Source organism: Orcinus orca, chromosome 8 (genome assembly GCF_937001465.1).
Source record: "Orcinus orca chromosome 8, mOrcOrc1.1, whole genome shotgun sequence".
NCBI lineage: Eukaryota > Metazoa > Chordata > Mammalia > Artiodactyla > Delphinidae > Orcinus > Orcinus orca.
The window spans coordinates 27,548,753-27,574,185 of NC_064566.1; the positions used below are offsets into that span (position 1 = coordinate 27,548,753).

Genomic DNA, 25,433 nt, shown 5'->3' on the forward strand with positions numbered 1-25,433 from the left:
CTCTTGTAATTGAGGCTTCACCATTTATGGCATCTCTGACCTTGGGGGGATCACTTATCCTCATTAACCCAGTATTTCTTATTTGTAAAATGGGATTAATAATACCCACCTTATAGGGTTCTTGCAAGGAATAGAGGAAGTAATATTCATAAAATTCAGGCACAGGACCCAATGCCTGGCATTCACTGATGGGAGCCATTATTTTTGTTACTGGGAGTTGGGAATCATGGAACCTGGAGCCAGTTCTGCTGCTAACAGTGGTCGTGAGCAAGTCCCTCAACCTGTCTGGATCTTAGGCCCCAATGACAATAATAATACTGTCTTTTTTACCTACAAGGTGAGGATGAAATCAGATTATACATGAAGCAGCTTTTGGAAAAAGTGTGAAGGGCTGTACCAACATACAAGTTAAAGATGAAGGGAACAGTAAGCAGATCAGAAGGGGCAAAGTAGTTGACTTGAGTTTAGGTTGTAACTGGAACTTCCCACAGGAGTTCATTTTGCAGAGAACAAGTTGAGTAAGTTATACTCAGTCTCCTGTGAAAAAAGGCTTTAATCCAGAAACCCAGCAGCATTATTCACCGATTCGCCTGCCTTGTGACCTCTTATCAAGACAAAGCCAGCCCCGAACTGGACACTGTGGGAAGCCTTATTGCATATTTTCCCCAGTGAGGGCTGGGCCTTTGGTTATTAGGGAACTCCCTGACAGACCTGGCCAAGTTTACTCTTTCACTTGAGAGTGAGAAAAAGAAGAAAACAGCCCATTTCTTCAGCCTGGCAAGCTGTGGACGCATCAGGTGTAGATATGTGCAAATTGGTCCATACCCCCTCAGACCAATTTATAAAAATTATCTATGCGCTAAATTGCCAGGCGCACTCAGAGAAGTTTTGCTTTGGCAAACTCACATCAAAATTCCTGGCTATTCTCAAATCCCTGCCCGGCTGCAGGTCCCGTAGCAAACATTTTAATTACTCTTTGTTTGTCCTGACTCTTAAATGTTTGCTACAGGACAAAGAGAAATTATATTTCCAGTCCCGCTGCCCTTATTGAGATGGGTTCATGATTCTTACTGTGTTTGCCAGTATGGTGACATGCTACAACATGGGTGGGAAAGACACAGTAATTTCTTTGGAATCAGGAACGGATTTGTAGTTGGGGGTTATAAATGTTCTCAGTGACTTTCTCAGGCTACCACTCACCCTAGATTCCAACAGGAATCACGTCTGTACACAACAGTGCCAGCTCCAACCTTAATCAAGTTTAATCTGTCAGCCAAGACTGCGTTCCTACAACAGGCATTTGGAGGCATTGCCTATTAAAATATCAAGTCTTTAGCACTGCCTGGAAAGCAAATCTGAAGGCTTGATCGGGACTACATCTTTTAATTATTATTATTGCTATTGTTGTTATTTTCAAAAGCAATTGATATGGGAGTGAGAAGGGGACTGGTTGGAACTTAACATGCCCCCTTGGCCACCCCTCCCTAAAAGATGATTTAAAAACAGGCAGTGAGCCAGAGAATTTGCAAGGCTAACTTTCTGACGTGGAAGAGAAAAATTATTGCAATGCCCTTTAGCTAAGTCCACACTCACTTCAGCCTTTATAGACGGCAGTGATCACGTGGTCACCTCTTCATGAGGAAGAGAGCTTGAAACAATCACAGCAGAACCTCCAGAGATTGGGGGTGGGATGGTATCTGATAGGGCACAGGCAGTACCTGTAAGGTTTTTTTTTTTCCTTCTTTTTTTAAAAGGCGAAGGTTTTTTGAGGAAGTTATCTTTTTTCCAGAAAACTAAAGTGGCCCAACTTCCTTTTCATCTTATCCATCATTGCTCTAGCAGAAAGAGATAGCTGACATGCCTCAGTCTTAGCAGACCGGTAGGGCACTACAATAGGCAGTTTTGCGGAATGCACACCTCAGATAACCGCCCTCTACAGTTTAGCATTTGAATGGGTATCTGCAGGCGTGAAAAGGAGCAGACAGTATTACGAAAACAAGGTGGAGGGAGACTTTCTCGTAAACTTTTGCGAATGTTGACACAGACCTGAGAATTAGCTGAAGTTGATTCCCTATCCAACGTATCCAGGAAAGTCACTGATTTGAAATAGAACAGGGTGATTTTATATGTGAACTATCATGAGACCAATAAAAGAATGTAGAAATGACATATAACCAGGTGCTGAAAGAAATTGGATCTGGCCAGGATAAGGACTACGGTGTAATTGGATTTGTGTGTTATCTCCTTGGGTGTTTAGGAGATTGTGTGTGTGTGTGTGTGTGTGTGTGTGTGTTTGCACTGAATGTAAGCTAACTGTTAAAAGTACGTTGTATAAAGTTTGGCCTCTGTACAATGTGGCCTGTACTTTGGGCTCAGTCAGTCTTGGTTAGTACCTTTTGTTGTTTTTATAAAGTTTGGAATAAAATAACCACTTGTTCCTGATGGGTACCTGGACTGGGTGAGTAGTCATAACTGTAGTCATGATGATTCGTTGTCCAGATTTTGTGAAAACTGGAATCTGGATAATGCATTCCGACTTAGCAATCCTTACACCACTGTGAAGTAGAGAGGTACAAGCTTTAACAATTTTAGGAAAGTTTAGGTCACCTTAGAAATGCAGTGTCTACCAGGGAATTACCTTCCTGTAAATTCAGCCCTCTGACTCACTTCCTCACCTTCCTACCTCTCTCTCTCTCTTTTTTAATATAGTGTTCCTTTTATGTTGAATGACATTACCGTAGCTCTCTGCTTGGTGATCTCCTACTGCCCCTTCAAGACGCAGATAAAATATACCCACTTTGTGAAGACCTCCCCATCCCCAAATAGAACTAATTCCTTCCATCAGTCCTTTTCTTGGAAGACTCTCAATAATGATGGCTAACGCTTAATGAGCACTTCATATGCACCAGTCCCTTTATAAGCAACTGTCATTTAATCTTCGTGTCAACTTTATGAGGCAACTAATATTATTATCCCCAGTTTACAGATGAGACACCTGAGGCTTTGAGAAATTTAGTAACTTGTCCAGGGTCTCAAAGCTAGGCAGAGACAGAGCCATGGCCTAAACCCATGCCTTGTTGATTTTCTAAGTGACATAAATGACTCCCGGACCTACATAGATATATGTGATTTATGGTCACATCAATTACAGTTTGGTATGTATGCCCTCCCCAGCAAAAATGTGAGGTTCAAGCTGGTAAAAATGACAACCCTTGTAAAAGAATAATTCTTAAAAATTCTGACTCTCACCCAGATATAAAATGAATACTTGTTAAAATTTTTATATACCTCATTAATAAACAAGGGAACCAAGAAATTTGTTATAACAGATTTATAGGAGGACCACAAATTTATATGGAATAAAAGAATGTTGAAATGAATTCACAAATGGATGCAAAACTGGAGGGGGGGAGTCAATTGAACATCCACTGGACAGAATTTATTTGCATCTGTAGATAAGAATTATTTGCATTGCCTTCACTTATCTACAAGTTACAAAGTTGTATAATAGCCCACAGACTAAGGCCTATATCCCTGTGGGATCAGATAATGCCTGGAGGCTTTATCATTCCATGAAAAGGATGCTCACTCCAGTCTTAAATTTTTCCCTGTACCTTTGAGAAACAGTATTCCATAGCAAAGGACAGAAGCTCGTGGTTTAGATAGGCTCTGAATCCAAAGTACCAAGCTTACTTGTGTGACCTTGAATAAAATTTGGAAGGAATACAAAAAAGTTCACATGCTTGGCAGGTGTGTGTGTGTACACACACATGCATCCTGCAGAGAAAGATCTTGAGGGGATTAAATGTAATAATACAGGAAAAGCCCCTGGCACATAGTAGATACTACTAAATTTCAGGTATTATTAGTAGTAATAAAGTGTCATGTAGTTGTTGCTTAATAAATGTTGAGTGACAAAATCAGGAGTGGACAGACTTTCCTGTTAAGGTCCAGATAGTAAATATTTTAGGCTTTGCAGGCCATATGGCATCTGTCATAACTGTGAAACTCTGCTGTTGTAGCTCAAAAGCAGCCATAATAATATTTAAACAAATAATATAATTGTGTTCCAGTAAAACTTTCTTTCTAAAAACATGCACTGGGCTGGATTTTGCCTTTGGGCTACAGCTTGCTGACCCTGGACTAAATGATTAAAATGGCTAACTCAGAAGCTTGGGGTGAAGGACTAATTGCTAGTCACACCTATTGGTAGACCTTGCCAATGTCACTCAACAGGGAAACCTGGGCAGAGGTTGGTCAGTGCTAAGCTGAAGTTGTAACATGGGAGAGGGCATTTCTCTTTGTTATTATTCAAAGTAAATCGACTACTGGATATGCAGTCAGACCTAGATTTTAATGTTTTCTCTACCACGTACTAGCCGGGTGATCATGGGCAAGTTACCCACCACGTCTGTACCTTGGATACACCAACCCTGAGATAACCATGGGGAAATGTAAACTGTGAAATACTCTACCCAAGGTAGTAAGTACTCACTGCCGGAGAGGGAGGTAGTCCTCTATTGATTCTACCATTGTGTGGGAACTATGTAATTTCTATGGTTGAATAGTAGATGAGCTATTTCAGCAGAAGATAAAGATGTAAGGTAAAAAAGTTCTCTCATTGTCACCAATCAGTCTCCAGAGTAACATATATTGAGTCTGAAAATTATTGTATTGGATTAGTTTTGAAAGGTCTTTAGATGTTGGCATCATGTTAAGTTGCCTTACAAATAAGCAGTTGTCTTGAAATGGACTTACGTGATGTCCCATATGTAGCTAAAAATGGTCTTTCTGCCTTAGGGACAACTGATATTTTGAAAGTAAGTCAATAAACTCAACCCAAAGTTGGAAAAAACATTAAGGACCATTAAAACCCAACATCTGGCTACACACTTTAAAGAAGGCCCATTAGCCATGCAAATATGAAGTTACCTGCACTTCTGATAAGCGCAATTAACTAAATAATGAATTCCATTAACAGCTACTTGTGAGACATTAAGACTTGGAAAACTTGGCTTTGATGAGTTGGGAAGTAGGAAAACACAATAGAATTTGGTTTCCTTTGGCAGAGTTTTAATACAAGAAAAAACCCCTTTTTATCAGTTAGGTCCAACATCTTCTCATGAATATCCCCCCAACATTTAAAAAGTAAATGGTTGTGTTTTTTAATGTCTCTTAACATTCTTTCTACTGGACTGAGCCAGTTGAAGACATGTTTTCAGGTGGATCCAGTGTTCAAAAATGACCCATATTTTGTTCTTGAGGTTGTAATTGTAATTATTAATTAAAAAAATGTGTGCCCCATTTTAGGACAGAATCTGCTCTTATATCTCTGTGTGTTGTGTTGTGTAAGAGGAGGTTGTAAGCTGGCGGATGACAGAGCAGACACTGAGCGGTCAGCTTGGGACAGAGCCACCTACTGGCCTTGTGCCTCTGCTTAATCTGAGTCTCAGGTTTCTCGTGTATAAAATGGGAGAAAGACAGGGCCTACCTGCTGTAGGGATTAAATGAACACTGCCCAGATGAAGGGCATCACACACCTGGCTTTGAAGTGAAAAGTGTTGCTGTTGCTCCTCGTCATTACCATCGTTATTTTCAGCCAAAAAATTCTATGTCAGTATCCAGATGTCTTAGTCAGCTGGTATCACAAATACTATACACTGGGTGGCTTAAACAACAAACATTTATTTCTTATGATTCCAGAGGCTGGGAAGCCCACAATCAAGGTGCCAGCCAATTTAGTTCCTGGTGAGAGCCCCCTTCCTGGCTTGTAGATGGCTGCCTTCTTGCTCTGTCAAGGTCATCTTTCTTCTGTCTCTTTATAAGGCCACTAATTCCATTCATGAGGGTTCCACCCTCTTGACCTAGTTACCTCCCAAAGGCTCCACCTCCAAATACTATCGTATTAGGGCTTCAACATATGAATTTTAGGGCAGGACACAGACACTTAGTCTGTAGCATAAGACTAGTGATAAAAAATGGGGACAGGATGAAGCTACAGGAGCTGTAATCATGTAGGATTTTGTAGTTCATTTTTGACTACTTCTCCAGTCCTTGTTTACAGTATACTCATGATAGTTTCTGTTTGTAATATCATCAGGTTTCTTTTTTTTTTTTTTTTTTTTAAAAGAAGATGTTGGGGGTAGGAGTTTAGTAATTTATTTATTTATTTTTGCTGTGTTGGGTCTTCGTTTCTGTGCGAGGGCTTTCTCTAGTTGTGGCAAGCGGGGGCCACTCTTCATCGCGGTGCGCGGGCCTCTCACTATCGTGGCCTCTCTTGTTGCGGAGCACAGGCGCCAGACACGCAGGCTCAGTAGTTGTGGCTCACGGGCCTAGTTGCTCCGCAGCATGTGGGATCCTCCCAGACCAGGGCTCGAACCCGTGTCCCCTGCATTAGCAGGCACATTCTCAACCACTGCGCCACCAGGGAAGCCCTATCATCAGGTTTCTATTGCCTTTCCTTCATATCCTCTCCTTTCTGTTTTCACTGGGCTTGGCTTTATCATCATATGCCTAGATTTTTACAGTTAATTTCAAGTCAGCCTCCTTTCCTTTAATGCCCCCCCCCACCCCCATCCCCATCACCCTCACATCCTGCAGGGGCCACATCAGTTTTCCTAAAGCCAGCTTTCTTTGTGGCCCCTTGCACCTTTCAATGAGTGAAGGAGGAGGAAGTTTCCCACAGCCTCCAGGACTGGTTCAGGTCCCACAGTCTGGCTCTCTGTGGTGTGGTCCCCAATGCCACCAGCCTTTCAAACCTCCCACTGCTCATTGACACAGCGACTGTGCTCTGGCCATGCTTCTTCACTCACAGGTCCCTGAGTAAGCTCAGTGTTTGCACACAGTGCCCACTGTTCCCTGGACAGCCCTTCTTTTCTGCCTGACTTTCCAAGTCCTGTGCTTGTTTAAATCCCAATTCAAATTCCAGTTTTAGGCCACTCTCATGCCTCTTCTTTCTGAGCCTAAGATCCTTTGTCCCAGGCATTTGAAATTGACACTGTACCTTGTATTCCATGCCCACTGTAATGTCCCCTGTCCTTCCTAGCCCTCAAGCAATGCCAGGCATTTTCTCCTTTACCCCACAGTACCATGCACATCCTTGATTATAGTACTTTGCAAATTGTTTCATAAATCACCTGTTTACATATCGCAGAGACCATCTGGGACTTGGCTTTAGCTGTCTCCCCAGCGCTTAGCACAATCTATGGTTCAGAGAAGGCGCTTAACAAATGCCTGTGAAATAACTAAATGACTGAGCAGGAATCAGGCAGGCCAATAAACATTTGTTGAAGACAGGCATACCTAGTTTTATTGTGCTTCACTTTATTGCGCTTTGCAGATACTGTGTTCTTTACAAATTGGTGGTTTGTGGCAACCCTGCATTGAGCAAGTCTATTGGCACCAATTTTCCAGCAGCATTTGGTGACTTTGTGTCTCTGTGTCAGATTTTGGTAATTCTTACAATGTTTCAAACTTTTTCATTATTATTATACTTGTCATAGTGATCTGTGATCAGTGATCTTTGATGTAACTATTGTAATTGTTATGGCGCGCCACAAACCATGCCCCGTATAAGACAAGGAACTTAATTGATAAATGTTTTGTGTATTCTGACTGCTCCACCAACCAGCCATTCCCCTTTTCTCTCCTCCTCTGGTCTCCCTATTCCCTGAGACACAACAGTATTGAAATTACAACAGTTAGTAACCCTGCAATGGCCTCTAAGTGTTCAAGTAAAAGGAAGAGTCGCACGTCTCTCACTTCAAATAAAAAGCTAGGAGTGATTAAGCTTAGTGAGGAAGGCATGTCGAAAATCAAGATAGGCTGAAAGCTAGGCCTCTTGCACCAAACACTTAGCCAAGTTGTGAATGCAAAGAAAAATTCTTGAAAGAATTGAAAAGTGCTATTCCACTGAATACATGAATGATAAGAAAGTGTAACAGCCTTATTGCTGAGCGGTCTGGATAGAAGATCCAACCAGCAAGATTAGGCTTTCGCTTTCCTTTAAGCGAAAGCCTAATCCAGAGCAAGGCCTTACCCTCTTTAATTCTGTGACGGCTGAGAGAGGTAAGGAAGTCACAGAAGAAAAGTTTGGAGCTAGCAAAAGTTGGTTCGTGAAGCTTAAGAAAAGATGTCTCCATAACACAAAGATACAAGGTGAAGCAGCAAGTGCTGATGCAGAAACTGCCACAAGTTATCCAGAAGATCTAGCTGAGATAATTAATGAAGGTGGCTGCACTAAACAACAGATTTTCAATGTAGGTGAAACAGCCTTATATTGGAAGAAACGCCATCTAGGGTTTCCATAGCTAGAGAGGAGAAGTCAATGCCTGACTTCAACCTTCAAAGGACAGGCTGACTCTCTTGGTAGGGACTAATGGAAGTGGTGACTTTGAGTTGAAGCCAGTGCTCCTTTAGCATTCCAAAAATCCTAGGGCCCTTAAGAATTATACTAAATCTACTCTCCCTGTGCTCTATAAATAGAACAACAAAGCTTGGATGATAGCACATATGTTTATAACATGGTTTACTGAATATTTTAAGCCCAGTGTTGAGACCTACTGCTCGGAAACAAAACAAAACAAAACCTTCTTTTCAGAATATGACTGCTCATTGATAATGCACCTGGTCTGCCAAGAGCTCTGATGGAAATGCCCAACGAGATTCATGTTGTTTTCATGCCTGCTAACACAGCATCCATTCAAGTTTGTGGATCAAGGAGTCATTGTAAGAAATACATTTTGTATGGCTGTAGCTGCCACAGATAGTGATTCCTGTCATGGATTTGGGCAAAGTAAATTGTAAACCTTCTGGAAAGGATTCACTGTTCTAGATGCCATTAAGAACACTTGTGTTTCATGAGAAGAGGTAAAAATATTAACAGTAACAAGAGTTTAGAAGAAGTGGATTCTAACCTTCATGGATGACTTTGAGAGGTTCAAGACTTCGGTGGAGGAAGTAACTGCATATGAGGAAATACCAAGAGAACTAGAATTAGAAGTGGAGCCTGAAGATGTGACTGAATTGCTGCAATTTCATGATAAAACTTTAATGGATGAAGAGTTGTTTCTTATGGATGAGCAGAGGAAATGGTTTATTGACAAGGAATCTGCTCGTGGTGAACATGCTGTAAAGACTGTTGAAATGACAACAGAGGATTTAGAATATCATATAAACTTAGCTGATTAAAACAGTGGCAGGGTTTGAGAGGACTGACTCCAGTTTTGAAAGAAGTCTTACTGTGGATAAAATGCTATCAAACAGCATTGCATACTACAGAGACATTATTTGTGAAAGGAAGAATCAGTAGATGCGACAAACTTCATTGTTGTCTTATTTTAAGAAATTGCCACAGCCACACCCCAGCCTTCAGCAGCCACTATCGTGATCAGTCAACAGCCATCAGCATCGAGGCAGGACCCTTCACCAAGCAAAAAGATTACAACTCACTGAAGGTCAGATGGTAGCATTTTTTAGCAATACGAATTTTTTTTAATTAAAGATGTACATTTAAAAAAAATTTTTAGATATAATGCTATTGCACACTTTATAAAGTATAGTGTAAACATAACTTGTATATGCACGGGGAAACCAAAAAAATTCTTGTGATATTTGCTTTATTGTGGTGGTCTGGAATCGAACCCACAATCTCTCTGAGGTATGCCTGTCGTGAACTGACAGATCAACTGCAGAATCCTTAAAGGAAACACGCTTGTTGCTTCTTTGTCTTCCAGAACTTGCCATGGCACCTGGCACGTAAGTAGATGCTTAAGAAATCGTTACTGACTGACTACCTTACTGACTGACTGTGGAATGACAGGCCTTCAGTACAGTGTCACGTGCCTTTTTTTTTTTCAAATGCAAGGCCAGTATCCAGAAGTGTAAGCCGATTAACCTGGTTGTTAGGTTAAAAGAATAGGAAACATTTAACCCCAGACAGCACATCTCCAGTGGGATACTTATGACCCAACCATATGCCATCTGAGAGGCTTCAGTGGCTCCTACAGTAGCTAGCCTGACGGACACCAAAACCCCTCCAGTGGGACCAACAGAAGGACCAGGAATTCCTATCGCGTGCAGTGCGTGAAGAATTAAATTGTTACCACTTAATATTCATTGAATGTCAGTGCTGTACTTTTGTACTAGGAAAAAATAGATGAGACACGAGATACACTCCGTGCAGTGGGCTTTGTTAGCTCTAATTAGTTGGTAGTAGAACAGTGCTGATACAGCAGTTCAGCAGTTAAAGGAAAGCAGTGCCCTCGGTACAAATGTGAGTGTATTTATGCATCTGGTTCTGTTATGCTTCCTTACCGTGTTGCAGCACCGTTACTGTTGTGGGGCATGATGGGTAAATTGGGAGAATTCTACCAGCTCAGAGTTGTAGCAAAACAAGAACAGCCCCATTTCTGAAGGAACTACTTAAATCCCACATCCTTTAGTTTTTGTTTTATTGTGGTAACTGGGATTCTGGCTTCTTTGTTCTCTTTTACACTAGAAATACCTGGGAGCTCCATCTATGGCCCTAAATTGCAGCTTCACTTGTCTTTATATATAAGGTCTGGCTAATACTGATTATATTTGGATGGATCTGGACTGTGTTCACCTTTGCATTGTCTGGAGACCAGAAAGTAAAATTGCAAAGAGAAAGAACATGCTTTAAGCTGCTTGCAAGACTGACTTGTTTCTGAGGTCTTGCACAGATTCCTAGTGGTGTAGGAACGAAGCAGCTAGTCATCTGGGCATCATTTGGTCCTGCCCCTCTTTTCATACTTGAAGAATAGAGGCTATAGGAGGGAAAGTGACTTGCCCAGGGTCACATAGCTAATTGATGACCAATGTAGTTGGGGTGTAGGAAGGCCCTGGACACCACAACCAGAGCTTTTTTTTAATGAGGATTGTCTCTCAACTAAAGTAGCCCCTCTAACGACACCTGTATTTGGAAACATTCACAATCAGTCTGACTTGACATCTCTGAGAATGAGGAACACTCTTTATCTTTACCAATATTCTAAAAATCAAATTTTATATTGCTTATTTTCCCTATGAACTATAACATGTGGTTTTTAAAGTTTTAAGAGACTCCATTCAACTGGATAATGTACATAAGAATTGAGGGCGTCAGTGTATGGAGCCCTAAAACTTGGATAGTTTTGACAATTAATAAAATAAATAAATATAATAAAATAAATAAAATAAATAATAATATAATAATATAATATAATATAATTATATAATTATAATTATAATTATAATATAATAATAAAATAAAATAAATAATAATAAAATAAAATAAAAATAATTTTGAGCAGTCTCTCTAGATATTAATGGCTACAAGAGTTTAGATGGTTGATCTGCTCTCATTTTATAATTTTTATCATCTTTTTCTCCAAGTGCAGGTATATTTTTAGGTTCCAAAATTAAGTTGGTAGAAAGAGAAGTGAATTGGAAGTTAGAAAACTTGAGTTCTAATTCTGTAGAATGGACAAACCTGAAAAAATTTTAGTACTTACATATTTCTTTTAACATGTCATTGAAAAATACAACGTGTATCCATGTCATGACTTCATAGATGATACTGTTTAGGGCAAAACTAAAAAAAAATTGTGTAAAAGCTGTAAGACGCTTAACAAAAATTAAATAATAGTATACACAGAAAGGTAAAAACTGTGAAGAGGATATTCAAAGAAGAGAAACACAGGATTAGATCATCTCTGAAGCCCTTCCAATCTAAAAATTCTGTCACTGTACTAACTTAAGCCTGGTATTTATTTATTCATTGTTTTGCTGGCAGGTTTTGCATATCTTTATCAAACAGTCAAGTGGAGAAGGGACTGAATTCTTATGTCTACGGAGGATGGTGTAACATCACAAACCTAATTTTAACTCTCATGCCATCTGAATTTTCAGGGTAAAAATGAAAGCTTTAATGTCACATTCGAAAACTTTTTAAAGTCAGTGGAATGCATAAGCACAACATTGGGGTTTTCAAGTGGAATGGGGGATGATAAATACATAGAAATCCTGTTCAAATGTTTTGTAAGGGTTATAGTCTACCCTGACGCTGAATTATAAGCTAATTGTGTACAATAGGCTTTTACTGCACTCTCGGCCTAAAGAAGAAATCCATGTCATAACAAACCACACGATTACAGCTTTTCTGAAGATCTGTCAATAGGACTTGCAACACTGTGTACATTTGTTATTGGAAAAAATATCAAATATGGCCAGAAGAGGATTCCGTAGTGTAAGCAATAATATTATCATATTAGTTTTTTATGGGTAAAAAACTCTAATGGGTCAAGATGGAATAAATGAGAATGTTTTATTTGTTTGAATAGGTCATGGGATATATAAACATTTGACAATCAAGCTTTAAGAACAAGATTTGAGGCTTGGCACAAAATCTGGAGACTTAATTGGAAAACCATTTAAGATGTTAACTCAGGCCTCCCCTAGGAAAGTCCTCCAGGGCGTCCAGCTCTGTTGGTTCTCCATCGCCTGTACTAGCATTTGTCTCGGATAAACAGCTCACTGGCCCATGAATCCACATGGCCTATGAATTCTGACACTATAGATGGGGGGGCGGTTCTGACCAATCAGATTGTATTCAGGAGATCACTAGGATTCTGGGGACGCTTGACATCCTATCACGCAAGGAAAAATGAAAGAAAATGTGGCCGCTCCACTAGGTTAGGGAAGATTTCAGGGGATTGTAATACATGTCCTCAAATATTTGAAGAATTGTCAAACGGAAAAGGGACTGAATTCTCCTTTGCTATTTCAGAGTGCAGAACTAGGATTAAGAAGGAAGTGACAGGAAGGAAGTGAATGTTTTTCTTGACTGGATCATGTGCCCAGCGCTGTGCTGCTGTTGTTCATGTGATCTCCTTTAATTTCACCAAGTCGTGTGGTAGCTGTTATTATCTCCTTGTAACAGAAGGAGAGATGGAGGTCAGAGAAACTAACTACTACTACTAATAGTAGTAAAAATACTACCACTGAATTAAAAAAAAAACCCAAAAACCCTAGCATTTATTGTCTGCTGTGTGTCAGGCACTGTTCTAAGTACATTATTCTTGAGTACCCTATTTGTACATTATTCTTTTTCATCCTCGTGGCAGTCCTATGAGTACCTCATGGCAGGTACTATTTGTATACTCATTTTATGGGTAAGGAAACCAAGGCACAGGAATTAAGCACATTGCTTGGTGTCACGCTGTTAATAAATGTGGAGTGGGATTCAGAGCAGATTGTCTGGCTTTGTAGCCAAACATGCCCCCACCCTTACGTCATTCTGCATCTTTACTTTCAGAGCATGTGCTGTGTGCCAATCCTAGTGCCTGACAATTTATATCCTTATAGTAATATCATAGACTAGGCATTATTATTCCCATTTTACAGATGAGGGGAAAATTGAGGCTAAAAGAATGAAATAACTTGCCTGAAGCAAATAGCTCGGCCAAATTGTTACTCAGTCTTCAGGCTCCAGGCCAAGTCTCTTTGGACCACGCTCAGCTTTCTCAGAGTTTCTGGATCGGAAACTTTCTAGCAAGTAGAGCTATCAATAACCAGAATGGGCTGCCCTGGGGGAGGAGAGGGGACTCAGGAGCTCCCCTTCTCTGGAAACGCTGGAGAGAAAATTTATGTCAGCTAGGCAGGGAAGGGATAGAGGAGATTCAAGCTTCATATGAAGAATTGAACCCGATGCTCCCTAAGGTTTTGTCCAGCTCTGGGATTTTATGATGCTGTGTTTTCTTCTCATCTTCCCATGTCATCTTGTTTTCCCCTGGGTGTACTCAGATGTACGTGCAAATCTCAGTCTGCTATTTGAATCTAGCTCTGGGGGTTAGATTGCCTTGGTAAGAGACTCATTTGCTAGGATATTTGACATGATTCCCTAGGGGAAATGTTAGGTCATGTGAGAAGTCAGCAGCATAAGCGGTAAGGCTGTTAACTAAGAAGGAAAATGCAGCAGGAGGGTCTTCCCACAATGTGAACAGGTAGATCTGCCCATAGCAGTCAGGGTCTCCCTTAAACTTGCTTTCACAGGAAAATGTTTGGCTGTCTTGCCTTTTTCAAGGCGTTTGCCTAATGCCCAATTTGGAAATAGTCGTTTCCCTAGGGTTGTCTCAACTTTCATTATATCCATGGCAACTTGCCTACTCTACTAGATATCTTATTTTCAGCTCTGAATGCCTTTGGGTGGAAATGCCTTCCTTCCTATGACCTCCCAGGTGATATTTGTCATGTTATTCAGTGTGGCTCTGACAGGCTGCACCATCTTGCCTTCCTGTACTTAGTCCTGTGCGTAACAAAGAACATCAGTGTCTCTGGGTCAGGGGATGTATGTAAATTCTGTATCTGCATCTTTATATCCCCCAATTCCCTAATCTTCTACCTTGAGTCAACCCTCCATATCTCTCCCCAACATCTACTAATTGTTTCTCTTTGATGACATCAGGTTGGTGGTGTTGACGGGTGGGCCCTCTCAGCCCTCCTGTGTCCCTCTGACTTATTGTTTTATTTCAGCTGAAAGCTGACAAGACACAGTTTTCTTCGTTCTTCCTCTCCCCTCTTTTTTTTTTTTTTTTATCCCTTGGCCTTTATTTCACTGTTAATGATGTTGGACATTTGAGTGTTTCTCTGGAGGAGGCAGGAAGATGGGGAAGGATGTTGAAGCCGCTCAAAAATTTGACTGGTGTTTCAATAGTCATAGAAAGTGATCTCCCAGCAGAGAGCTAAAAAACATATCATGTACCACATGATGATTCACTTCTCTAAACTGAAGAGGTTCATAGCATATATCTGTGCTCCCTTCTGCTTTATAAATTCAAAATGATGACTCTGATGTCCCTCTGATAAATTCAGATGGACTCCTAAAGGATTTCTATGCAGTAGTTGTGCCCATAGCTTAGCTGAGTTGTGGAAAGAAAAAAACGGGATTGTCTATGCTTTACCATCAGGATGAGAACTGAACTGGAAAATAAAGATATATAAATATTGACTTTATTCATATAAAGTCCAGTGGTTTCATTCAGATGTTGGTGGTTTCAGTATTCATGTGCACAGTCCCAGTCTGGCAAGTATCTTAACTTTAGGTATAAGAATAGAATATTACGTATCACTTTCAGAGGGTGACACAGTCTGCTGCGGCAGGGAACAGTTCTTCATTCCCTGGGAAAACTACTTTTAGAAGATAGGCAATATAGGGGCTTCCCTGGTGGCGCAGTGGTTGAGAGTCCACCTGCTGATGCAGGGGACACGGGTTCGTGCCCCGGTCCGGGAGGATCCCACATACCGCGGAGCGGCTGGGCCCGTGAGCCATGGCTGCTGGGCCTGCGCGTCCGGAGCCTGTGCTCCGCAGCGGGAGGGGCGGCAACGGTGAGAGGCCGGCGTACCGCAAAAAAAAGAAAAGAAGATAGGCAATATCAATTGATACAATTAGAATCACTGAGACCGAGTATAATAGAGTCTCAGTAATGGAAAGGCAGACAAACATTTTAATATATATTTTATTTTTAATATTTATTTAGTTTTATTTATTTATTTGGCTGTGCTGGGTCTTAGTTGCGGTACACGGGATCTTCATTGCCGCATGTGAGATCTTTAGTTGCGTCATGTGGGTCTTTTAGTTGTGGCATATGAACTCTTAGTTGCGGCATGTGGGATCTAGTTCTCTGACCAGGGATTGAACCCCCTGCGTTGGGAGTGCAGACTCTTAGCCACTGGACCACCAGGGAAGTCCTTATATATATTAAAAAAATCAACATTGGATATAATCATGAGGGTTTCCAGGTTACTCATGAGATCTCAGTGGATTAGTGAATTTTCTCCATGATAACAGCATTGTTAATTTCTAACCTTTACAGGAAAAATCCTTTTTTTTTTTTTGCAGAAGTTAAACTTTCTTTTCGGGTTTCCAATGAGACTTGCTGCGTTCACCAGTTCACAGTCCCTCCGTCCTTTCTTTCTTCTTCCAGCTCTCCTTTCTTTTTCCTTACTTTCCTTCTTCTCTGACAAAGATAAAATTAAAAGATTAACCATTAAAGAAAGGCAGTACTATCCAGGTTATATACTGATGTCTTTATTTCCTTCACGAAAACTGCCATTGTTCAAACAGATTGTTTCTTTTTTAAAAAGTGGAAAAAGGAACAAAAAATGAAACAGAGGCTTTAGAGACAACACGTACAGGGAATCTTGCGTTGAGCTTTCCCTGTGTTCTCTGCTGCATTTTAATGACCCAGGGTGGGGCGGTGATATGAAATATTGTTCCTTATTTAACGTTTTACACTCTCATCTCCACATTGTGTATTTGCTTCTCTTGCGACCTTTTCGTTGCATTGGTAACTGCTTCTTTTCATCCATAATCCAACGTAAGTGTACCTTCCTGCAGAGAAATTACAGGAAGCTGTCAGTGTAGAGTTAATATAGTTAACGCACCCTTAACTCTGCTATAAACCCCTTAAATAATTAAAACTGTATGCTTGAAGAGTCAGATTTGCATTTCTTCACCAAGTTTATTTAGCACACTTTGTTACACTCAATTAAATGAGAATGTTCTGTTTCACTTTCTTTGCTTCAGGTGGATCATTTTGCCTTTTGATTCTTGTGCCCTAGTGGTAATTTCACAGTGCTTAGGTCTCTAAAACTGAACATATATTAATGCATATGTAGATCTATACACACCCATTAAAAGGTTTACTATTTGTACTGAATAGAATCTTTGCCCAAGGCGTTGGAGCATTCCAAGTAACCTAAGGTGTAACTGGGACAGCAGATAATTCATGGTGGTAGAGAAGGAGCTGGACAGAGTTGTTGGAACATCCAGTGTTTTATTTAAAAAGCCCTGTTACTTCGGCATCACCTTCAGTGCCCACAATTTGATTTGTGAATCTCCCTGCAAAAACAAGAAGATAAAAGGTGTTGAATGGTTCTAGAAAGGAAATTAAATACAAGTACTATGACTCTTCACATCTCAGTTGGCAAAGCATGTGCAGAATGTTCTTCATAAATTAGTTCATTGCTTAAGTTATGCTTGTTTAAGGAGGAATAAATTAGTTATCCATTTCCTAATGAGTAGTGGGATCAATTGGAGCTTGATGAGAGAGGAAAGAGCATCACTTTACTTCCCCAGTTGGGTTCGATATCCCTAAACTTCACCATTAATCACTCTCTCAATTTCCTGAGTTATTTCTGACTCTACGTGTAAGAGAGTCTGGCCTTTTAATTTTCCTACCAGGTAAGTAAGACTTTTTGAATTTGCCCAGTGGGTTTGTAGACGGGAGATGCTGTCTCCTTTGCACCCAGAAGTGTTCCTTGTTACAATGGGCCCTTCTGTCTTTGCATCGGTTTGTCTGGGTGTGTTCACGGATAACAGTCAATGTGTATGTGCGATGACAATTACGAGGGTTCTAATATGTTTAACTGTTATGGGATCTGTTATGTCTACTTTAGGGTCGACCCCATCCCATATGACACTCCAAAACCAGCGGGCCACACGCGGTTTGTCTGCATCTCAGACACACACTCCAGAACAGATGGTATCCAGATGCCTTATGGGGACATCCTTCTCCACACAGGCGATTTCACCGAGCTGGGACTGCCCTCAGAGGTTAAGAAGTTTAATGACTGGTTAGGTAAGGAATGATTGCGTTCTGGCGCCCCCAATTAACCTTTCCCGTCCGAGTGTCACTCACTGCGTCCTAATTGAATTAGAGCACTTGGAAGCTAGCTCAGCCATTTCTCATATGAAATGCGGTGGTGTCTAGCTTTAATCCAATTCTGTTAATTAAAGATGAATTTTTAGATATTTAATTTTACTGTGCATCCTTTCAGTGCCTGGCCTCAGTGGCTCTGGGGCAAAGGGATGGAAAGCTTTGAAACCAATCTCATCTCACTCATTCTGCTTTAATGAGGGCATTCATTGGCACACATGAGACGTAGAATCATATTTTTAATTCATTGGCTCTGCAATCCTTCCCAGGTATTATAAGTGAAGACCTACTAGTAAGAGACCATTTCTAAGGAATGAAGGAGGATGTAAAAGCCCTTATATAAAGGGAGGGTCCTAGCACAGGGCTGCTTGGGGGCAGCTTTCCCAAGTGAACCAGAAGGGTATCCTAAGACCCCTGAAAAGATAAGATGTCCTGCTGTAAAGCTCCAAAAATTTGGAATACGAAACCACCCTCCACTCTGTGGAGAGGGTAATAGCAACTTTGTGGTTTCTGTAGAGGCACCCGGTTCGGGGTTATGGGAAAAATGTTGGCTCCTGGGTCAGGCAGTTGCCAAATATTAGCATTACAAGGCAGTCATTACAAGTCTTACAAGGCGAGATTAGATGACAGATCTTTTTCGGAATCCTCTTAGGTGAGGGAAAGGAGTATAAGAATTACATAGTAAAGAGTAAAAATCACTCCGCAAGAATAATGTCATGAATAATGTGTCAGCCAACAAAAATTACTCAGGAGATTTAAGCAGAAACTTGAAAATTCATTTTTCCATCAAACTAAAGCAGGGTTTGAGACATTTTTAAATAATTGATTAAGTGATAAAATATATGTGTTAATGGAAAACAATATTCATTAAAAACAGTGAAAATATTTTAAAAACAATGAGCCTAACTATAACATAACTATTTTGAGTTTTCCTGTGACCTTGCACATCTATCCACCTTTTATAAAGTTGACATCAGGATACATATCTGCTCTTTTGTCTGTTTTCATTTGATAGTGTTGATAAGATTTTAATTGATTTTGCATAACTTCCATATTTATCCTTTTTGATAGCAGTATGACATTTGTATTGTTCTGTATGTTTATTTAATAAGACATCCCTCTAAAAAATGAACATTTAAATTGATAACAATTTTTCCTCTGAAGCTAGCACTGAAATGTGCGTTTTCATTTGTATATGTCTTTTTGCTTCCATTGACTTATTTCTTAGGGTAAAGTACTGTATGAGTTAAATTACTAAGTCAAAGGATATGAAATTGTTTATGATTCTTGCTGTACATTGGCATCTTGCTTTCCAAGGGGATTGTAGCTGTGTCCTGAATATACCAATTTTACCACGATCTTGGCGACGTTGGATATTGGAGCTTTATATTTCAGTAGGTATTCAGTCATCTCACTTAAAACAGCAAGATATCTTAAATATCATTCAGCATAATCTCATTCTTACAAATGACTCAGATACAGAGAAATTAACTGACTTTCTCAGAGTCTCCTTGTGGTAGAGCTGGGCGAATAATCCAGATCTTCTCACTCCTCTTTTGCATCTGTCAAATTTGCTTTCAAGTACTATTATCTCTTCATTTTAGCAACGTGTATTTATGAACTATTAGCAGACAAAATTATTTGGGGTTGAATTTTGACAGTTTTAAACTGTTCTGTGACAGCTGAATCTCAACACAGAAATGATCTCGCTGCATTGACAACGTTGATTTGTAAAGGAGTAACCCTGTGGGAAGCGTTTACAGAAATAAAAGACAGGATAGATCCTGGTTATAATCTTGTTTAGCCACTGACCTTGGGCAACTGAGTTAACCTCGCTTTTCCCCTTGGTTTCCCTCTGTAGAACGAAGGATTAATACCACCTGTCTTTCTGGTTTGTTGTGCAGATTAATCAGTAAATGATTGCAGCTAGGAAGTTTTTGTGGGCCATTAATAACTGAATGGGGAATGTGGCGAACGAACCATCAACACATATTTACAGGGTAAAAACAAGAGGAGGTCAGAGGAATTGTTTAGTAGAATGGACGTAAACACGGGGAGATTTCATAAGGGAATGTACTCCATAGATGGCAAAGTGCCATAACTAAGGAAATAAAAAGTAAAGAAATAAAATGCTGAGGTCCGATTGCAAGGTCAGTTCCTTCTCGTCCCATTTCCCCTCTGATCTCCTGAGGCAGGAGGAAGAGGTCTCTGCAAGGGACGCAGGATGCGAGGCTGAAGGGAGCCCGCAGCGGGGTAAGGATAGAGAAGTTTAGAATCCCATAGGGAAAGCCCAGAGTAGCTGCCCGGCAACCTCAGGGTGCTCCGAGGGTGAGAGACGGTGTGATGACACTCTACCACTTGGCTCAGTTGGGAACCTCTCCCCTGAAAAGAGTGCTTCCAGCAAAAGCTGCCAGGTGGCCTAGGAGAGTGGAGTCAGGGGTCAGATCAGTCTAGGGCTTTTGCCATAACAGGGCATTCAACTCTCACCAGAATGGTTCCTCACAGATTCAGCAGGCACTGAGATCCAGTGAACCTCTAACTGATTTCCATCTCTCTAGTCTAGGCCACCCTGATTCTTGGAAACAGCCCGACCATCCCCCAGGCTCCCTTACGTTCCCAAAAGGCTAATCTATTTTGGCTATAGGCTAGGCACTCCTTCTCTCCCTATAATATCCTTTGAAGGTTGCTAATGTAATCTGCATTTTACAGATGAGGAACCTGGAGCACAGCTGGGCTATCTTACCCGAGATCATTTAGCAGAAAAGAAACTCAGAGAGGCTAAGAAATCCACCCAGATTCACTCAGTGAGTAAACTTGGGGTTGTCTGACCCCAAGTTATGAGCCCTTTCCCATTCCGTGGTGTTATGAGTGGGTTTATGGCAGCTAGGAAGCTTGCAGACTTTAGGCTTGAATTAAATATGGTAGCTTCCAGCAGCTTCATGTGGAAGTGGAGTAGCTATTTGACCATGTGCTGTTATTTTAAAGATGTGGTTAAGCTCTGCCCATCTTGAATCTCAGCTGACCTACCAGCTGCAGGGGCTGAGAATCCCATCACGAGTTCTGTGTTGGTTCAGACATGGTGGGTCCCTGGTTAATTTGTACATATGCCACCTGGCAGGAGGAACACACAAAGTTATTAATACAAAGTAGTTTATGAGATAAGCAGGCAGCACAGGGTCATAAGATGATAGGACCCAAACTAGGTACAGCCAAAGGTTGGAAAGGTAATGCAGCCTGTAATGATTACGAGCAGCTAGGAAGAGCCTGTGTTGAATTCCCTGCCTTTGATAAGTTGCTTAAACTCCTGAGCCTTGATTTTCTCATTTGTAAAATGGGCGTAATAATAATAATATACCCCATGGTTGCTGCGAGAATATACTCTGTGATATACTCTCTGACCATTCTTAACACGCCCCTTGGCCTCTGGACTTTCAACAGATAGTGTAGAGGGAGACAACAGAGCCAGCGGCATAGAGTGCAAAAGGCAGAGACTAGAAAGGACTGGCGCCATAGATTTAAGAGGAATTTGGAGTGTAAGAGGGAGCCCAAAGAGGCATAAGAGTAGAGGCTGAAGACAGGTCTCTCTCTTAACAATTACACTAGTGGGACAGAACATTGGGACTGTAAGAAGACTTGGAGATCCCACCTCCTCATTTTTTTTTTTTTTTTTTTTTGTGGTACGCGGGCCTCGAACTGTTGTGGCCTCTCCCGTTGCGGAGCACAGGCTCCGGACGTGCAGGCTCAGCGGCCATGGCTCACGGGCCCAGCCGCTCCGCGGCATGTGGGATCTTCCCGGACTGGGGCACGAACCCGTGTCCCCTGCATCGGCTGGCGGACTCTCAACCACTGAGCCACCAGGGAAGCCCCCACCTCCTCATTTGATGGAAGGGGAAACTGAGGCCAGAGAGATTATATGAATTACTCAAGGTCACTCAGATAAGTAATGGTCTTGTTGGGACTGAGACTTGTATTGTCTATGGGTGGCAGGGGCTAGACACCGTACCTCTTCCCCCACCCCTCCGTTACATGTATCATTTCATGCAGTCCTCAAAATAACTTGTGAAGTAGCTTCTATGACTTATGAGTAAGCTATTATTAGCTTCTTTATTACTTAGGAGGAAAACTGAGCCTTGGTGAAGTGAACTTACCTAAGATCACGTGACTAGGAGATGACCTGAGGATTTGTTATTAGGTCTATCAGACTCTACTTCCCATTTGTGTTCTCCTGTCTTTCTCTATTCCCAGTCTGGGGCTTGGGATCCCTGCTGGAGGGACTATATCCTGAGTAAAATGGTGTTTTTGTTTGTTTGTTTGTTTTTTGTGGTACGCGGGCCTCTCACTGCTGTGGCCTCTCCCGTTGTGGAGCACAGGCTCCGGACACAGGCTCAGCGGCCATGGCTCCCGGGCCCAGCGCTCCACGGCATGTGGGATCTTCCCGGACCAGGGCACGAACCCGTGTCCCCTGCATCAGCAGGCAGGCTCTCAACCATTGCGCCACCAGGGAAGCCCAATGGTGATTTTTTAATAACTACCTTTCTAAACATACACACTAACACATATATAGGCTCAGAGCCTAAGGTGGGTCTATGTCATTTCTCATATGTCAGAGTTGTCGGAAAGAGGTACAGATAGGTCTTTGCTAAAGAAATACTTTTTAAGGTGATAGTTAAATCCTATAGTCCCATTCATGTGTTAGTTCAGATATGCTCCAGGGGTGTCATGAATGAATAGGCTTTGGTGGGCTGAACTGGGATCCTAGCCACTCAACCATTATGGCATTTTCTTTGTTATCTTGGCAAAAAAGTATCTCAGTCACAGACTAGGCTTAAAAATAAACTTGCTAACAATAGATTAATTGCCAGTTAAAATGTAATTGTTTTTATTGCTGGTAAATTCCAAACCGCTGAAATGCCTGAAGGCACCTTTTGTGAGGCAGTGGGTCGTGTGTGGTCTTCCTTCTCTTTGCCCCTTTGGTCTTTCTGTGTCTCTTTGATGTTCTTTACTGATCACTTGATTTCATGGCTCCTGTCCTCTCATCTTTAGAATATTTGTGGTAACCTTCTTCTTGGATATGCATGTATGTCTGCACAAATGGAGACCTTATCATTTGATTGCATACCAACCTTCATATTTCCAACTTTCAGTTACACCCACACCAACTTTCTTCCCATCCCCCGAATGCACATGCCCTTCCACACCGCTTTCCTGTTGCAAACCCTGTTCCCACTAACTGGAATGACCTTCTCCTCCAGGAGAACTCCTTCATCCTGTGTGACTGGTTCTTTTTCCCTTAACACTTTGGTCAGGCATCTGTGCAGCCCTTCCCGTGGTTGTTATGTCATTGTTTCCTTGTCTGTCCCCTGCCTAACAAGTGCTCCTCGTACACCCAAGTTCTGAGTAGGGCCTGGAACATAGTCAGTGCACACAAAGGATTGTTCAATCACTGAGTGAATGAATGAACATAAAGGATAAGACTTTTCTTCTGCCTGCACGTTTGGCCAAAACTTTAAAATTATGTTGTACTGCATATAAAATGTCTTGCCCTGCCCTTCCTTTTCCTTTTTGTCCTCAAAGTATGTATCCAGTTGGCTCTCGTTAGTGATTCCTATATACTGTGCAGAAATGCTTAAAAAGGGTTTGTGGTGGTTGTTTTGTTTCCTGTATTATAATTAGAAAGACAGCTTTCTTGGGTGGCCTGTTCTTTTAGCCGAAAGTTGATGTTTAACAATCTAGTCACTCAAAATCCCTTTTAAAGCAGTTATACTCCAATAAAGATGTTTAAAAAAATAAAATAAATTTATTTTAAAAAAAACAAAAAAAACAAAAAAAAACAAAATCCCTTTTAACACAGCACCAATGCCATGAAATTAAAATTATGACTTTTCTTGGGTCTCAGTTGTCATTTAATAGCTCTGAGTTTCAGTCTCTCCAGGGCTAAAAGAAAGAATGAAAATCTTCCTTGGAAGATCTCAAGCAAAGTGTTCTTTGTATTTGTAGGAGCACTGTATTAGGCACAGTTATAACAGAGTATGACTGTAGCAAACATCCCAGATCATAGACACACAAACTGGTTCTGCCCCTTTCAGAATAATCATACCGGGAGAATGTGTTCCTCTTCCAGTGATCTTGCTATTGGCCCAAAGCTTTGGAGCTGGTCTTTGGGAAAAGCTTTCACAGCCTGGGCTATTTATTTTATTCTTATAATACATGTAATGTTCATTCCTGATAACTTAGAAAATAGAGATAAGTGAAAGAAGGTAACAAAAGTACCCATGGTCAGAGATACCACTGTTAACATTTTTAAAGAAGGCTTTCTATTGAATAGAATAGGGTGATTCTATACAGAATGTTTTCTATTGATACACACGTACGCATACATATACGTGAGTGCTTTTTACCAAAATAGAGATCTTACAGTAATACTGTTTTGTAGTCTGTTTTTCATCTCAACAATATATCAAGAACAACTTTCCACATCAATAAATATGGCTAAAATACTTTTTCCCCAAAAAAGCATACTTTTCGATATAAATAGGATACACATGTTATAGAAATTCAAGTTTTTGACATGTGCAAAGTAGAAAATATACATTCCTCTGTATAATCCTGTCTCCAGAGTAATTACTAGTCGATGTGTAGCATTTGAGAAATTTTTCTACTTTCTACTTTGAATATCCTCAACAGCAGCAAGTCTTTACCCTTTAAGTGTTTTTGTTTAAGGAATATTTTTATTTTTTTTCCTTTTCACAATTTGTTGATTTTATTTTAACCATCCTCATCCGTGTTCTCTGCTGCTCTAATAGTCCGTCTCTACACAGATGACCATTTCTCAGCAGCCCATTTCTCAAGGTACACAGCAGATGGTTCTGAGGACTCTGGCCCTTGCTCTGTAGTTACTGGCTCCACTGGTAATTACTTGAAGTGGTGAAGTTTTCTAGGGTTCTTGGTCCTGGGAGGACTGTTTTCATTCAGTTTCTTATTCATCCTGTGATAATGGCTGAACACTGTTGTCCTTGTTCCTTTAGGATTTCATGAAACGATGGTAGTTATTGGAGAGTCTTCCTTTCCCCCTGAACTCCCTTGAAGGGAGTTTAATTTCATGTTGTCTTAGCCTAGAAGGGCAACAGAGTGAAACCAGAAGGACATTGTTTTAGGAGAAGAGGTTAGGGACAGGATGGAAAGGCAGGCTTCGCAAGAAGGAGTACAAGATGAGAACGGTGTTTGTACCACCAATGGCAAGCAGGGACCTTGGAGGGAAGGGAACCCACGGGGAAGAAGAAGAGAAGCACGGGTAGGGTCATTTGGCCTTGGCACCATCTCTGTTGAAGGAGTATTTTTAGAAGTTAATAGAGCTATGCATGTTGTCCTGTAACTTTAAAGAATAAAATTACAGCACAGCATTCTGCTGAATGGGTGTACTCTGGCTTATTTAGCCGGATCTTTACTAGTAGACGCCCTATGGTGTTTTCATTTTTCTTTATTATTATCTGCACCGGTGTGATGATCATCCTTCTTGCGCTCTCTTTGCAAACATCCTTAATTTATAGGATACCTTCCTATAAGTAGAATTGTTGCTTCAGATGATATGTACTTTGAAAAAAGGGTTTAATACGTATTGTCAAATTTCCCTATATAAAGATTGTAATTTCTTTCTGATACTCTCAGTAGTATTTGGGAGTTGGTGTCACATATTTTTGAATATCCTCAGTGGCAGAA

The 25,433-nt window shown here is 40.9% G+C and overlaps 1 protein-coding gene across 1 annotated transcript in view; it reads left to right on the forward strand.

The window, feature by feature from the left end:
* MPPED2 (metallophosphoesterase domain containing 2) overlaps positions 1 to 25,433 on the forward strand; it is a 172,732-nt gene that overhangs the window by 31,718 nt on the left and 115,581 nt on the right. The window contains exon 3 of the mRNA XM_004263953.4: positions 17,458 to 17,639. Within this exon, the coding sequence (XP_004264001.1) occupies positions 17,458 to 17,639 (182 nt within the window). The remainder of the gene's footprint in view (positions 1 to 17,457; positions 17,640 to 25,433) is intronic.